The 17126-nt window shown below is 31.3% G+C and overlaps 1 protein-coding gene across 1 annotated transcript in view; it reads left to right on the top strand.

Annotated features, from left to right (window-relative positions):
- LOC143252881 (rho GTPase-activating protein 18-like) overlaps positions 1-17126 on the top strand; it is a 165385-nt gene that overhangs the window by 144515 nt on the left and 3744 nt on the right. The window contains exons 11-17 of the mRNA XM_076505689.1: positions 3011-3182; positions 3938-4020; positions 10642-10854; positions 11153-11226; positions 11861-11920; positions 16253-16428; positions 16838-16953. Of these exons, the coding sequence (XP_076361804.1) occupies positions 3011-3182; positions 3938-4020; positions 10642-10854; positions 11153-11206 (522 nt within the window). The 3' untranslated portion in view covers positions 11207-11226; positions 11861-11920; positions 16253-16428; positions 16838-16953. The remainder of the gene's footprint in view (positions 1-3010; positions 3183-3937; positions 4021-10641; positions 10855-11152; positions 11227-11860; positions 11921-16252; positions 16429-16837; positions 16954-17126) is intronic.

Raw genomic sequence — 17126 nt, 5'->3', positions numbered from 1 at the left:
GTAGTGTTTTTTGCAAGTAGTTTTGTAGTGTTGTTTATATGTGAACAGATGATGCATCTGTTTAGTTTATGTGTGTTAGTGCCTGGAAAATCATTTTGTTTTTCTTTAAGGTTACTGTGTACCAAGATTTCTTTAAAGCTTTTATCATGTCTGTAAGAAATAATAGGGGTTCCTCGAAAAAATATATAGTAGTAAGTCTTGTGTAATTGTTTAATGTAATATCTTTGATTTTCATGTTGGTCTGATGATATATTAGAAGAAGTGGAATATGATTGCTGTGTTCTTTCATGGAAGAGTTGAGTGTTTGCTGAAGGTTATATGAAGTAGTTTTGGTAGCTGCATAGTGGATGAGAGAATCAGGGTAGTGTCTTTAAGAAAATAAAGTGTTCAGATCTTTAGATGATAATGATTATAAATCAAATCTAAAAACCCGACTACTTTCAGTAATTGGTCTGTTGGTATAAATATTTTAATTTAATGAATTGAAGTAACTTGCTATTCTCATAACTAAAAAAAAACTATGAAAAAGTGTTTTCTCTTAGCTTTATATGTGTTACTTTTTATTTTTATCTCTTCATAATATTCACTGCCTGATGAATATTTCAACGTTAAAGTTATAACATTCTCTCACTAATACTAATGAAAATAATGAGTGCATTGTATGTATAAAACAAATCTAAAACCTGACTGCTTTAAGTTAGCTTAATATTGCAATGTTTTAACATCAAGGTCATATTCTTTTTTTTCATTCACGTGTTGCTTAATCATTGGTTTTTGTGTGTACTTGATCCATTAAAGATATAAAATACTCACTAATAACTTTATGTAATGTCCATAGATGTGTATGAAATCACACAATTTATTTACATTTGCACTTATACATATATAAGTATGTCACCATTGCACAATGTCATATATTCTAGTAGCTTATAACAGATTGCCTCCAGTTCTTGTGTAAATTACTTTGGTAATCTCAGGTTACTTTCTAAAACTACAACTTAACAGCTGAAGTTCTGTAATATGCTGCGACCAGTCACCAAAAAATAAATAAACACTGGTGCAATTCAGCTAAGACATTAAGTTAAAATTCCCATCAATAAGAATTTACATTCATGCTGTCACTACTATGTTTCACACAGAAGAAATATAACTCCTTTACTGGATGTAAAATTGCTAAACATTCTCCAGGTGCACAAGGAAAAATCTAGCAAGGACTATGCAAAATGTTCTTTGAGTTTTTAACAGCTGGATAAGGTGAGTAATTCTTTCATATAAAGAAATTTTATATCTCATATAAAATTTCACATCAGAAAATTCATTTCTTAGCTTCAAAATGTATGGACAAAATGCTATTTCAGTCACTGATTTTTGAGTCACATGAGCATTCTAGCTTCTGAAGTAAACAAAACAGCTGATATCTCCTAAGGTGGAACTCTTCTTGATAACTTGCAAAACCTTTTCAGTTTTGTTATTACTGTGAGTGACAAATTAGTCTATCTTCTGAGTTTGATTAATACCAACCATGTTGATCAGGAAGCCTTTCTTGACAGCTAGGCCAAGTGTCAAATCTGTATTTTGTCTCGTATTCTATAACTTTCTCATCTGGTTCACAATGGACTGCTAGATGAGTACTTTGAAATATTCATTTCTCATCAAGTGAATCTTCTGAGTCTCTGATTTCAATCTCTGATTCATGGTCGACTAAGTTTACTAGGGCCCATATGTGATTATAAATGTAGCTTATTCACGTGCTTTTGCATGTCTCGTGTATGCTATAACTTGTATGTCATTGGACTGATACACTAGAGTATGAGGTATGGAACTGTCCAGCTTGAACTAAGATACATTTGTACTATATGCATGTAACAAAGCCAAGAACAATACCCATACTGGTACGCCTGTCCCTTCACTATATCGTCTTAGCAGTCTTCTTTCATTTAGCAGCCTTTCCTAGTTGTTCACATGCAAATTCCTACACATCTAGTAATGCATATATTAATCACTCGACATATCCTTGAGGCCATTATAGGATATCTATTGTAGGGAAAGAACTATACATCATTTCGACCAGAAGCAAGATTTCCCACCTAAACATGAACATGTAGATAACTATTCATTTGCTCTATGCATTATCATAATATACAATAAGTGCTCATCCAATTTGGTTTGGCCAAATTAACAGGCTTCACAGGTATGAATTTGGAAGTATGTATTATCCATTGTGTTAAATCTGGGGTTATAATGTGAAGTGCTTGTACTCACCAAACTTAACACTTTACATTAACCATAAAACCATTGGCTGCGAAATTAACTCCCTTATCCATGCATATATCTTCCATTTTAAGTAAAAGCAATGTAAACGTTAAAAGAAAATAAATTCCACAATAATAATATGGTCATGGCATTATAATTTCCCCTTCCTACCGACTCTGTGGTATTTTCAAGGGTGGATTAGATAGGTTCGCTGTATAACTGTAGAATCAGCAAGATACATTGCAAATAAAATCTGAGTTCTGGAGGAAACAAACTGGATACAAAAGTGTGATACACATTTAAAACAGTCTATTAATGTCGTAAGTACACACTCGTGTTGAATACTGGACAGTCGTCTCTACTGCAGTTATGATTGATCAGGCTGGTTCTACTCTCTCAAGATTTGCATCAAAACTGATCGATTCATTTAAGATGATGTTCCAAACTGTTTAAGCCTAATGTTAAGTGGTTAAATTGGTAACGTCTGACTTACCCAAAGGAACTAGCGCTATTCACATGACCGGTCCTTTCTATTAGAATATAAGGAAATTTTTAGCCACCGTATCTCTTAAATAAGATGTTTTTTCAAAATAATGACACAGAACAAATGTGGATAAAATAGTATCGATGTTTTACCTTTGTTACATGAAAAGCTTTAGAATAAAAAAAGAAAGTAGAAAATACACGATATGCCAAAAAGACCACAGTGATTCATAAAAAAACTTTTTTATCAAATACAATTTGTTTGTTTTTTCAGATTCTTAAAAAGGAAATCGAGGCCAGCTTTTACTCAGCTCCACATCAAGTTGAAAATGTTTTGAAAAACTGTTCCCCTCATGATGTCGCAAGTGTAATGAAGCATTTCATCCGAGACCTTCCAGAACCACTGCTTACCAACAAATATATGGATGCGTTTCTACATATACACGGTATGGTAACCGAAAAAAAAAATATAAATCTAAGAGTCAATATACACACATATATATAAATTCAATAGTCAATATGAAAACAGAGTCAAGTTACTTGGTCTAGTAATAGATTTTTACCATAGCATTTGAGGTTTTTACATGTATGGTGCTATTGCAGGGAACAGTGCACTGTAATCTTTCTTAATACCATTATTATTTTATTCTTTTCCTGTTTCATTGAAACTACTTCATATCACAAAATTGGTTACTGAGACCATGGAGTGTATAAATTGTAGTTCAGGCATTCTACATAGAGGAATGGAACACCTATTTCTGTTATTTACTCCAATTTTTAATTATGTATGTCAGTATGGTGAACAGGGGCTAAATTTCATAAACAGCAAGTAGAATAACTTTCAACAGCCTTTTTTTCCTGATATAATTCTGTCTTCAGAACACATGCTTTGCTATCTCATTCTACAGCTTTTGCCCTTTTTTTAATTCCTTTGCTTTATTTGTAGGAGACTTTAATTTCGACATGGTTGCTGGATTAATTTCAGATTTCATCTAAGATCATGAAATATTATTATGTTGCACTTTCTTTCCTTTAAATGTTTAAATTTATAAAATTTAAAAGCCATTTTACTTTTACCATAATGATATATCTGGACATGAAATTTAGAAACTCAAACTTTTCTCTAAGTTTAGGAACAAAAATCTTATCATTGTAGTATTCTGACATCTAATTAATAACATACACTAAATTCTCATTTTAGATATTCCCGATCCTTTTAAACAGCTTCGAGCTCTAAACATGCTTGTGATGCTGTTACCAGATGTTCACCGTGAAACTTTACTGGTAGGTTGTTATAACTTACACATGCATTCTAATTATATATTCTACTGCCCCCAAAAAGCTACTCCATAAATAGGGGCATTAAAACAAAACTTATTCATGTTACCATCTAAAAACTTTAAACTATTTTGGTGAGTTTGTGAGGTGGTATTCTTGTTTTGCTAATCTGATAAAAAACATCTTAAGTATAAAAAAAGGGTGCTTCCAATAAAAGATTTAGTGTGCGACTTAAAGGAATGAAGTCAAAATTGTTGGCCAAATTGGTAGTTACACTGATAGTATTGACAATAATTTTACAACAAATATTCATTCATTAGTTAGCCAGGCCGCATTTTATGTTCAACTTGAAGCATAGTAATGGGTAAAACAGAATATGCAGCTTACCTTATTAATGAATTAATATTTACTGCAAAAGTAAAGGTGTAGCTACCAGTTTTGCCACCAATTTTGATGCCATTTCTTTACATTTCACGCTCAATGCTTTTTTTACACCTTAGGTGTTGTTGATTAGATATGACTTTTTGAAAATCACACCAACAAACCACAACAAGTAAGAAAGTGACACTCGATAGTTACCAACATTAGGACCACAACACTATTATACCAGAATAGTCCTTTGTGGAACAAACCAGAGTCTTTAAAATGTGTAAATTGCTTCCCTTATAATAAGGCCATGGAAATTATATCAACAGTTTCTTGTTTTTTACCCACTCACACTAGTTACAGCCTTATCAAACGTTATTATTTAAGCTAATATTACATGACACTAAACTCTCTTCAGTTAGAGAATTTCATAAAGTTTAACAAATTCGTGCTTAAATGCTGGCATGAATATCAACTAGTTCTCTACTCATGTTTTTTTTTAAAACTTGAGCTGGACACTGATAATTTAGTTTAATTGGCTTAACCAATATTTATATATCTGCACATGTTCTCACCCTCAGATTTTTACTACATTTTACCTAAGAGTTAAGGTGGACCATTTTTATTTTTTAGCCATTCAGATTAAAGATGGCTGATTTAAATCAGCAAAGTTTTAGGATGAGAGCATGTGCAGATATATAAGTATTGGTTAAGCTGAGTAAACTAAATTATCAGTGTAGGTGTGCACAAAAATGTTGGCTAAAGCTGAGTGTTTTTTTGTTGGATAACAAAAATTATGTTATCCATAAATTTGAATACTAAAGTTGAGTATTCAATTTTAGACTTATATTTAGATTAAATGTTACACGTAATTGCCGGTTGTAAAAATCTATCAGTGAGTGAACAAATCAATACAACTGCTCTACGAATGTAGATACGTATGTCCGTTATCTAACTACTTCTAGGTCACTGGGCCAATCTCTGTGAAATGATGGTTTGTAACAAGGGGCATATTAATGTTGGTTCAAATCCTCTTTCACCCCCATAATTTTTGTTATTGAGCAATTATTATCTATGACGTAAGTTAACATTAACTGCATTCATAGATGGCACCACATTCTTCAAAAAATATTAAATTTTCTAGAACAATAGAAAAATTGTTCACATTCTAACAATAGAATGTGAGGGACGGGCACACACACACACACACACAAAAACTGGAGCAATACAATGAACAAATGGCCACCACTATTACAATAACCCCCAAACACAGCTGAAACTCCTATTCCAACAGTTACCATAAAGCTGATATGAAGAGCCATTTCTTGAGTTATACTAACTTCCTACTTTGACCTGTAAGATACTTCATTGACCAATGATCACCTATTAATTAATTACGAGAAACACTGTGGAAGAACATAAAGAGCTGGATGTTGAAAGCGGATAACAGAAAACACCTCTACTTCTTCCTACAAAGTCACCCTAACTATTTCACAATGTACTTCATGTTTTATCTATATACATAAGTTATTAAAGCTTACATAAAACTTTTGGTGAGATTATAAAGAATAGTGAAGTAATATGTTATGTTATAAATAAATTGAGTGAAACATGGGATATTTGTGTTATTTATCATAGAATTCACCTACACATTTTTTTAAAGGCATAACTCAGACAAAGGACGGATACTTCAGTTATGTATATTCTGCATAGTTTTCTTTGTCGTTTGGTTGAGCTGTCTTTTGAGTTTGTTCATGAAAATAGCCAGTTCACTTTCGTTAGTTAATTAATTTTTGAATTATTTGAATTGAGGGAAAATAACTGATACTTTGTAGCAATGACTTCATCCACTGAGATATGTGAATCAATTTATTGTAATATGTTGATCAACTGCATTATCAACAGCTACTAGTAATGATGTGTTAAGTTGTTCCATCGACTGATGGAAAATACAAGTATAAAAGAAACAAGAACTGAAGCTTTATATTTAGGATATCAAAGATGGATATTTGGTAATAATTCATTTTAATTATTGAGACTTTTAATCTGAGAGAGCTTTGTTTTTAAATTTCATGCAAAGATAGACAAGGGATATCTGTGCTAGCTGTCCTTAATTTAGCAATATAAGACTAGAGGTAAAGTAGTTAGTCAGCACCACCCACTGCCAATGCTTGGGCTACTCATTTACCAACAAATAGTTATATTGACTGTCACATTATAATGCTCCCACAGCTGAAAGGGTGAGCATGCTTGGTGTAAAGGGGATTTGATCTTGCGACACTCAGATTGCGAGTCAAGAGCCCTAACTACTTGGCCATGCTGAGCCTTATCATTCTGTAGACTAAAACAACCGTCACGATCATTGATTATCTATTTTATTATTATTCTATACAAAATATATATAAAGGTTAAGAATACATTATATAAACTAGTAATCTACGTACTCCATCTTATAAAAAATTAAACAAACAAATATTAAAAAAATTATTACCAAACAATAAAACTACGTGGTTCAGAATACTGAATTTGAAAGAGAGCCAAACCAGATAGGAATGAATGTGGACGTATCAGTTGTTCCAGCTAATGATCCCTTAGCAGACTGAAACTACATGAAGAATACAATTTTTACATAACTGGCTTTCTAACTGGCAAAACAAATAGAACTAGAACTTCCAATCATAAAATATTACCAAATTGTAAAATATTCATAAAAGTAGTATTCTAAAGTTAAGTAAAGGATGGGTATGATGAAGAAAACAGAAATTCTATTCAAACACTAAACTTTCGATAAATAAAGTTGGGAATACAGTAGTAATGTAGGGATTTTATTTTCCATGTAAAATCGAGACAGTTTAATATGCTATATGCTCATTAGTCAGATCAAGTGTCATATCCACTTACATTCTTATCTTGTTTGATTATTTATTTTTATTTCAGTAGCCAGCCCTACATACCTTTTTTGTTTAACAATTAATGTTTTTCTTAATACTTTTTTAGAGAATTGTAAGTGTTGTTAAGCAGATTTTTGTATGGTTATTTCTTTTGTCTTTACCTGTACTGTTGCAGTGATTGTAGTTCATTTAATTTATCAGGTCATCCCTTAAGTAATGTCTAATTTTAGGTTCAGAAAAAGAGAATGATTTCAGAATCATTTCAAATGATTTTTATGTTATTTAATTAATAATGTATGTTCCATTATTATTAATTACTTCCTGCCAACAATTGGCAAGCTTCTGAATGCCACTTCTATAAAATTCTTGGGGTTTGGAGGAGAAGAATGTAAAAGGGTAGTTTTGACATTTTCATGTGTTCCAAGCTCTTTTCTGTCAAGATAGTTTTGCAAACTTAGGAATATATGATAATCAGATGGGGCAAGGTCTGAAGAATAAGGAGGATGTGAAAGTTTTCCCAAGTCTAGCTATTCAGTCTTTGCAGATGTGATCTTTGCTATATGAGGCCGTGCATTATAATGGTGTAACACAACACCTTTACCATTGATCAAAGCAGGCCTCTTTTCTTTCAGTTCAACATTCAAACTCTCTAACTGTTCACAATAGAAGTCTGATGTAATCGTTACACTGAGTAGCAGCAACTCAAAGTGGATAATGCTGACAATATTCCACCAAACACTTCACAAGACTTTCCTAGAGTGGAGGTCCATTTTAGGCTGTGCTTTAGCCAGTTGACCTGCATTGAGCCATTGTCTGCAATGCTTAATATTTTTATAAGATATCCATTTTTTATCTCCAGTCACTAACCTGTCCAAACAAAGGTGAGTTACGTTCATGAGAGTGCAGAGAAGTGCAAATGTTCACTCTTGCTCTAAAGTTTACTTCTGTCAAATCACGGGAGACCCATTTTCCACGTTTTGACACCTTTCCAAGCTGTAGCAGATGATGGCGAACTGTTGAATAAGTTGAATTAAACTTCTGTGCTAGTTTTTCAACTGTTACAGCACAATGTTCATCAAGTGCAGCCAGCAGTAAGTAATCATTAAATTCTGCAGGACGACCTGAACATGGGGCATCACTTAAGCTGTAGTCACCTGATCTGAACTTTTGAAACCACCTTCGACATTTTCTTTCATTGAGAGACTCCGCACCTAAATACCTTGAATGTTTCGTGTATAGTCTGCTGCACTATTGCCTTCTTAAACTCATAAAGCATTATATGCCTAATGTGCTCCTCAGACACATCCATCTTCATAAGAGTTTATTTGATTAATGATCTGCAAAATTGGAGTTGGTGTAGTTTCTTTTATTTGTCTGAACATTTTTATACACGTCCTACTACATATTTTAGTCAATAAAGCATTCTACAAAGACAGAAATGATGATGCACTTTCTGTATTAAATTTTTGGACATAACTTATGGGATGGCCTGATAGTTTGGTTTGAGTCAATTTAAAAATGTTTACTTGATTCAGTGAAATGAAACCAATAAGTCAAGAATGAGTGCTGAGTTATGAAAGGTTGTCTTGGTGGTTTTGCTTCTTAAACACAAAATGTAGTTTTACAGAAGATTATGTTTAGTAAAAAAACTGCAGAAAACACAAAAATTTAAACTAAAGATAACTTAATGACGTCAAGATCTTATTAGATGTAACTAGTCTAAATGAATAAAGTAAACATCACAACTCAATCATCCTCTCAATAATAGTCAGCTGAATTACTTTATGTATTAAAAGATTGAAAGTAGGGGGCTAGAATGTATTATATGTGTTATAAAAATCCTTATTATTTATTTTGCAATTGGAGTACATGAACATTTTCATACCCTTGCGTTTTGTTGCACAGCACTATCTAAAGATAAAATTCCCGGAGGGTGATAAATATGATACAGTGACCTCTGTTTTTCTCATACTTTCATCCAGCTGATGAAACCATGATTGTACGTTTACAATGGATTAGAATGTTACCAAAATCAACTAGTAATTATTAGGATTATTCTTATAAATATTACCTTTATTAGAACATGGGTTTTATGCATAGATTTGTGTTGAAAGCTCCAGAATATTTTTTGTACCAGATTCAAGAGTTTCTTAATTTGTTCATAAGTATATACAACTAACCTGTTTCTGTTTAATCTCTATAGAATGTATTGGTGCATGAAAGACATTTGAGTATTAGTAATAAAACCCTTGTAATACCAAATTTTTTATATTTCTTTAATCAGATTCTCAACGTTTTATTTTACAGCTTCTTCATGTATGTTCCACTAAAACACAAGCTGTAACTTAATTTTCCTATCATTTAATTTGATTCAACATATTTGATTCAAACGAGACTCAGACTCTACTCGATTTTCATGCCTCGCTTTAATGATTCTTTAGTAATTAAAAGAAATTTTAGATACATTAAAATTTGAAACCCATCTTACTTTTATCATAATTATATATCACTGAAAGGGCTTTAAAATATTGCAAACTTTTCAAACAAATCAGTATAATATTTTAGAATCTAATTAGGAATATAATAGTTTAGTAGTAGGACATCGAAGACTGGGTTTATTAGTTCGATATTTGAAGTTGGAGAAAGGACCTAAACATTATAAACAATATATTGCACAACTTTCTACAGCTGTTTCCATATATAATTTTTCATGTGGACACGTGCTTTATTGTCTCTTTCTCTGTTTTAATTTCTTTCTTTTATGTATAGTTTTAACATGGTTGTTGGACTTAATTAAAATTTCATCAATGAGTACAAAGTACTTCTATACTACACTTTTTCTTCTGTGGATGTTTAAATTTACATAATCATTTAGCTATTTGTGCTAATATAAAACTTCAGTACATAGAATATTTGTAAATACCTTTTCATGGCTCAACAACTCTCTTGTACAATGGTTTATTTTCAATGACTAACTTTCTTTTGATGTTGAATACTTCTAGTTGCAGAATATACCACTCTTTAAATAAGAACTATTTCTTTAACCACATTTTAATCTTAAGAGTTCAAGTTGTGAAAGTAGCAGCTCCAGTAGTGCTGTGAGTTAATCCTGCATCAATCTGTAGATATATTTCACTCTTTGCTGATGGCCTAATAAGAATTACTAATTAAGAGTTAAAAATTCTTAAATTTTATCTTCCCCATTTTCCAACTAAAATCAAGTGTTATGCATTGCTTTTTCGTGAGTACCAAAACTTTGTTTCTGTGTGTTTTCATTAATAATAACAAGACATCATTCTTTATCATATATAATATATTTCTTTAAATTAATTGTCTATTATTCAAATATTCAAATAAATTGTTTGTTTAGGCACTTGTAACCTTTCTGGCTCAACTAGCTGCAGAAGAGGAATATAATCAAATGAACCTTCGAAACATTGCGATGATAATGGCACCGAATCTGTTCCCTCCTTCATCGCATAGAAACTCTCTTAAAACTGATATCGATGCTGAGCTAAATATGGCTACTAAGAAATGCAGAGCAACTGAAATGCTGATCAAATACAGAGACATCTTATGGATGGTAAATTAACAATATCTGTTTAAGCTTCATGGGTAAAAATGTGGTAAACTGGAAGAGAAAGTTAAACTATTAGAAGTTGTATAACTCATTTAAATTGCTTTTTGACAGTATTGAATGTACCTTATGTAAATATTATTTCCTTCAAACAGTTTTGGTTAAAAAACTTGATAAATATTTCATTAGTTAGTCAATCTCAGAAGTTTTAGTTTATTCATAGGGAAGTGCTGAATTTAGGCAAATGAATGGTATATGTTTCCACTTTACAAATAAGACAGATAACTTTAATAAATTGTTTCAGGTTCCTTCTTATTTACTTCAACAAGTGCGCAGAAGAATGAATATGAAGCTTTAAGGAAAGCTGATGGCAAAGTTGTGAGTTGCACTGTATTTCACATTATTTATCATTCAGAGATATCTAATTCATTAGTAATTCTCGAGGAAATTCCAAGAACCTGTAAGTAGAGACTTGAATCTTGTCTTCTACCCAGTTTCAGTTTGAATTATATAACAAACTTAGTTTTTGGTTTGAGATTTGTGATACTCTGTCATAATATATTTTAATTTATGGCTGTAGTGGTCCAAATAACTACATTCTAAAATCGTATGCTACTTTAGTTCGGGATTGTATTGTGGTAAATATTTACATTTTTAAGTCATATATTACTTCAGGATTTTCAGCTGCAAAATATTTACTATAGTAAATCATATGCTACCTTAGTTTGAGATTGTAGTGCTGTTAAATATTTATGATCTTAAATCACGTATTATTTTATTTTGGTTTTTTTGTGTTTCAAAATATTTAGATCGTTACATGCACGCATTATTATTTTTAATATTGCATTAAAATATATTATTTTGATACAAAATTCAATATACGTTTGATTAGCGTAAATAATTGATAGGTATTTAAATATGACACAGTTTGAATTTTTAAGAGATAACCATTTAAATATAAGCATTTATAGTGAAAATTATAAAATTCAGTTATTATTTCTACATTACTCAGAAAAAGATTCTGGGAAAGAAATCACGGGCTGACATGTACAAAATTGTGGAGCATGAACAAGTAAGTTTAAATTTAAAAAGCAGGTTCTCTTATACTATAGGATTTTATCACTTTGTATTACGTATCTATGATGATTGCTTATAGCTCGGGTCTATATTTTCTTTAATCTAAATAAGTTAATGACAGTGACTTGGTTTGCCATATTCTTATATAATTACTGATGCAAAGAAAAATTAAAATATTCAAACTTTTGTAACAGAAGTAACAAATTACGCTTACTCTGTGTAGCAGCAGTAATAAATTATACTGAATATGCTTATAGGCTGTACATAGAAAGCAGTTATTGTTGATATTCATAGCAGAACTCGTGAGGCTACTCAATAGTTATTGAAAATATACGTAATGATCCTCGTGAATCAAAGTCTAAAAATTCTCTAGTAAAATCATGCAATTTTGATAAATTTCAGTTCAACAGTGAATATTTTAACATTTTACCAAATTATGCAGAGATATATGAACAGATGAATCAGGAGATACAAACATGTAAACAATTTTATGTGGAGTGGTTGTTTTATGAAGTTCATTGCCAGATACACATTGCCAAATGCAATGTAAATGCAGACATATCAAGAGAAAAAATGATTTGAAATATTTTATGCATCAAATCAAAAGGTGAAGCAAAGAAACCAACATATGTAAGGTGGGAAAAGCATCTTGAATTTTTATATAATAGGATTAGGTTGGATGGGCAAGAACAGGCTATTGCAGCATCATTTCAGAAGTATCTGTAACCACATTTCGAAAATAACATTCCATCTGGTGCTGCGTTTACTAACGATTGTAATATTATGTTTCACAGACAAGAAAAGAACAGCGAGCGTTTAGAAAACATTGGTCTAAGCAAGAACAACCAGCTGCTGACGCACAATGGTTGCGGCAGGAGGGGGGTTCGTATTAAAACAGTATCATCATCAAAAAGACAATATTCAGTATGCCTTCAAAACCTGAAGGCCTTGTTCTCTCTGTCTATTATTTGCATAATTTGTAAGAAGGTGAACTTCATATTTTGCCACAAGAGTTAAAGACAGACCAGTCTAGGTTTGAACCTGTAACTGCAGGTGAGATTCGTACTTTACGTATATATTCAATAAATTTAAAAACATATCTCTACTAAACAATATTTATTAAACTAAATTCATTATTGAACACTGTTGTCTGAAATGAAAAAATACAAGAGTTTCATTTGCAACTGTATACGTGTGTGTGTGTATGTATGGAAGTACCAATAGTTTTAACTGTATTTGACCTATGATCCCTCTTTTAAAACTACCTCAAATCTTTAAAGTGGTTTAATTGGTGTGTTTTGTTTTCTGAAATTACACAGTATTTTAAAAATCTTCACAAATATTTATTTTTAGAAATACTAATATTTTTTTTAAGTTGATTAGCTTTGATTTCATATTTCACTTCATGTTTAAAGAGACAAAGGAAGGAATTATTTATTCTGTGTCCTGAAGGCTACTTAGTATTTTCTAAGGGTTTTGTTGAAAAAAAACTGGTCTAAAGTTATTATTGTTGCTATTATTTCACGAGTATTTTTTAAAATATTTTAACATTTTAACTGAACTTTCCTTTTTATCTTTGTAATTCCACAAAATTCCTATTCTGGCAGTAGACTTTGTTAATTAAATTCATTTTATTTATGATATTTATAATTGCTGTAAATTATATCCAAATAAATAGAACTGGACAAGTATTTAATGGGTAATATCTGCATATACATATTCCTCAATGTCCTATTTTGCTATAAAAAAACTTAAGGAATGTGACATAGTTATCTTATTTTGAAGGAAGTTATCAAAGTAGCCGAAATACGACTAAAAATAATGAAAGCATCTTCATCAGGAAAAATATTATGCCTGAGGTGTACTATACAAGGTATTCGACTCCAATTGTGATGAAGTTTGTGGTACTAGATTACAAAATTGAGCATGAATTATTGATTTTCAGAAAGTTATTTGGATTCTCTGACCTGAAATTTGTGAAACTGTCATTGGACTTCACATGTTCACAGATTGTGACTCAATAAATTCTTTCTATGGGATAGGAAAGAAGACACTTGAACTTGTACTGGAATGTCCAAAATTCAGTTTTAACCTTCATGTAGCTTGTATTTAAATTCATGATCAAAAAGTCAAAAGTTTCCCTTTTGGAGGAATTTCTGTGGTCTCTATGGCCAATCACTTGTTGGAAATGATTGGAAGATGAAGGAAAATGAACTATTTTTGTGTGAATAATATGAGATCCTGCTTGTGCTGCAGGTTGTAAGTTGTAACTGTTAACAGTTCAAGTGAGGCATTGGCAGGTGTTACTTGTAATAATGTGACTGTATCTTACACCAATCTGTATAGACGTACAATTGTAACAATGTTGATAAAACGGCAGTTGAAATTAAACTTAAGCAGTGCGACTCAGATGAAGGAAGTCTTGAAGGACTTAATTAGTAAATGTTAATTCTAAGATTCACTTGAAAGATGTCTCTCTTTCTTGAATTTACTTAGTCTAATAACAGCTGTTTTTGAATAAACATAAGCTTTTCATTATAGAAATACTGTTTTGAACAATCTTTCATAATCTTAAACACTTTGTAATGTACAGTCTTCGATGCTGTTTGATTTTCTTTTAATTTCATTCTTGTGTGTGAGCTTAACATAAATTGACTGAAATATACAACTTATAGGCACTTGGTATGTGACAGGAGACTGAAAAATCATTTTCATGAACAAAATGGCATTTTCAAGTTTATTCTGTATTGTGATCCGTAGAACTAGATGAAAGTGATTTTCAAGGCTAACAGAGATTAATGACATCTCAAGTGTCATAAAGATTCAGATTGTTTAGTTTAAGAGTTATTGAGAGACAAGCATAGCTGCAGACTTTAAAAAAGCACTTGAAGAAAACTGCAAGATATATTCAGGAATATTTCTATCCATAGCAGTCATAGTATAGGCTATGTTAAACTACAAAAATCAAATTAACCCTAGCTATTTTTCTACGAAATTAATATGATAGTTACATTTTTCACCTTTTACTGACGACCTGTTAGCAATAGAGAAGTTGTGCCCGTCCTCATGATTTACACTAGTATCATGTTTTGTAATTTCTTTAGAAGCGAAAAAAGAAGCTAAATATAGAAATATCAGTGTATTACATTGTAATCGGATTAGTATTCCTCTGGTGGCTCAGCAGTAACTTAATTTACAACATTGGGCTTAAGTAACATTGTCCTGTATTTTGTGCTTTTCCTATACATTGGTGAGCTATGTTTTTTAGTTGTGTTTTTAATATGCAGTCATATAATTTGAGTCACAAAAGATGTAGTCTTATAATGCCCAGTACAGTCTTTTTACTCGAAGGTTATCTGCACTAGCTATCCCGAATTTAACAATGATAGATTAGAGATAAAACAGCTGGTCAACACCACCTACCACCAGCCTTTGAGCTACTGTTTTTTACCTACGAATAGTAAAGTTGACCTTCATGTTATAAAGCTCCAAAAGCCAAAAGGTAACAGAGATTCAAATCTGCCACCTGCAGATTGTGAATCAAGTGCCCTGACAACCAAACTTCCAATATGGAAGTAGGTTAGTGAACAAATACAAAGTAATAGTAAATTCACATGTGAAAATTTGGTTTCTTAAATAACCATTATTTTTAAATACAGTATACTGAAAGACTTGAGGCTTATTTAGGTTGGAATAGGTTTGAAACACTAGAGAGAAGGCAAATAGATAACGACCCTTACTGTCAACTCTTAGGCTACTGTTATCTGAATGAATAATTGGATTTGACTCTCATCATTACAGCACTTCTACTGCCACATAGTTCAGTGTGTGTCTTTACTGCAAATGATTGTACACAACGAATTGTTGAATTCACAATGCTAGTGCCGTAACCACTAGCTCACGCCCAGCCACATTTTCTATGCTATTGATTTTTCTCAAAAGCTTATGATACAAATTATATGACATATAGAAATGTCATATATTTCTGTATCACAATTGATACAGAATATCAATTTTGTAAATTGATCAATTCGTATCAATTGATTGTCACTGTTAGGAAGTCATTTTCTTGCTAACAAAACAGGGAACTCAAATACAGAAAAGTTTTACTGTAAATTTAAATTCAAATGAGTCAACTCAAAAATATACTTTTAGATTAACTACACATTATATTTGTCTGTCACAAGCTTTCAAAATCTTTCTTGAGATAAAACACAACTTACTCAAAGAATCGGACAAGAGAACTTTTCGGGCTCTTTTATTTCAAATATAATCTGTATGTCAAATAAATCTGTTAGATTCATATGCTAGTTTGTTTGACTTCCAGGGAAATCCCGACAAGGCTGAAATAACAGTTAATGCCTGGCAATTTACTTCTCAACCAGTCCTTATTTCTGTAAGCGAGTGCACCATGGTTAGTGATGTTCTCCACCAGGTGGCTAAACTTTTAGGTATAAATTTTCATCCTCAGGATCTTTCTAATAAGGGACGATCATCTCGAAGGTGAGAAAAAGTTTAATTGAAAATTTAAGAGTCTTTAGCTTGCATATTGTTAAGCTCTTTTATTATAAAATAGCTTATTTTAGCATGAAAATTAGTTATATAGTAGGTCAATGATAATGTTAAATAAACTCAGGGCTTACATAATATTTTTATTTTTAAATTTATTAAACGTTGTCTAATTGCACATTATAAACTAATACTTGTTACAAGTAAATAAATTAATGATCTCTAAAAACGTTATTTTAATTTTGCAATTTTTTTACTGACTATATGATGATTTTTTCAAATTTTGAAATTACAATTCATCTTCATAGTTCAGTTTCATTTTCGAGAGATATAATTTTTGTAAAACAGGACAAGTTGTTTATTTACTGTATGTTTTGAAATACATGTCTTTTGTTTTTTACAGGTCTGTGCCTGATATTGTACCTGTGTTAAAACCTAGCCAGAAATGTTTGCAGTTAACCACAGATGTAGACACTTTTCTCCAAACACATTCCTTACATGAAGTTGGTGGTAACATTGGTAAGATTAAGTAATTTCAAAATTATTTGAATTGAATCCAGATATGAATATTTCTGAGTGCACAAAATACATTTTAACTAAAACTAAATTGATAATTTTAAGCTATTAATTCATGGTTGTTTAAATAAAATTACTTGAAATAATAATTGAAAAATTGTACTTACACAAGACAG

This window comes from Tachypleus tridentatus, chromosome 6, assembly GCF_004210375.1.
Source record: "Tachypleus tridentatus isolate NWPU-2018 chromosome 6, ASM421037v1, whole genome shotgun sequence".
Taxonomy (NCBI): domain Eukaryota; kingdom Metazoa; phylum Arthropoda; class Merostomata; order Xiphosura; family Limulidae; genus Tachypleus; species Tachypleus tridentatus.
This window is presented reverse-complemented; position numbering and strand designations above follow the sequence as displayed.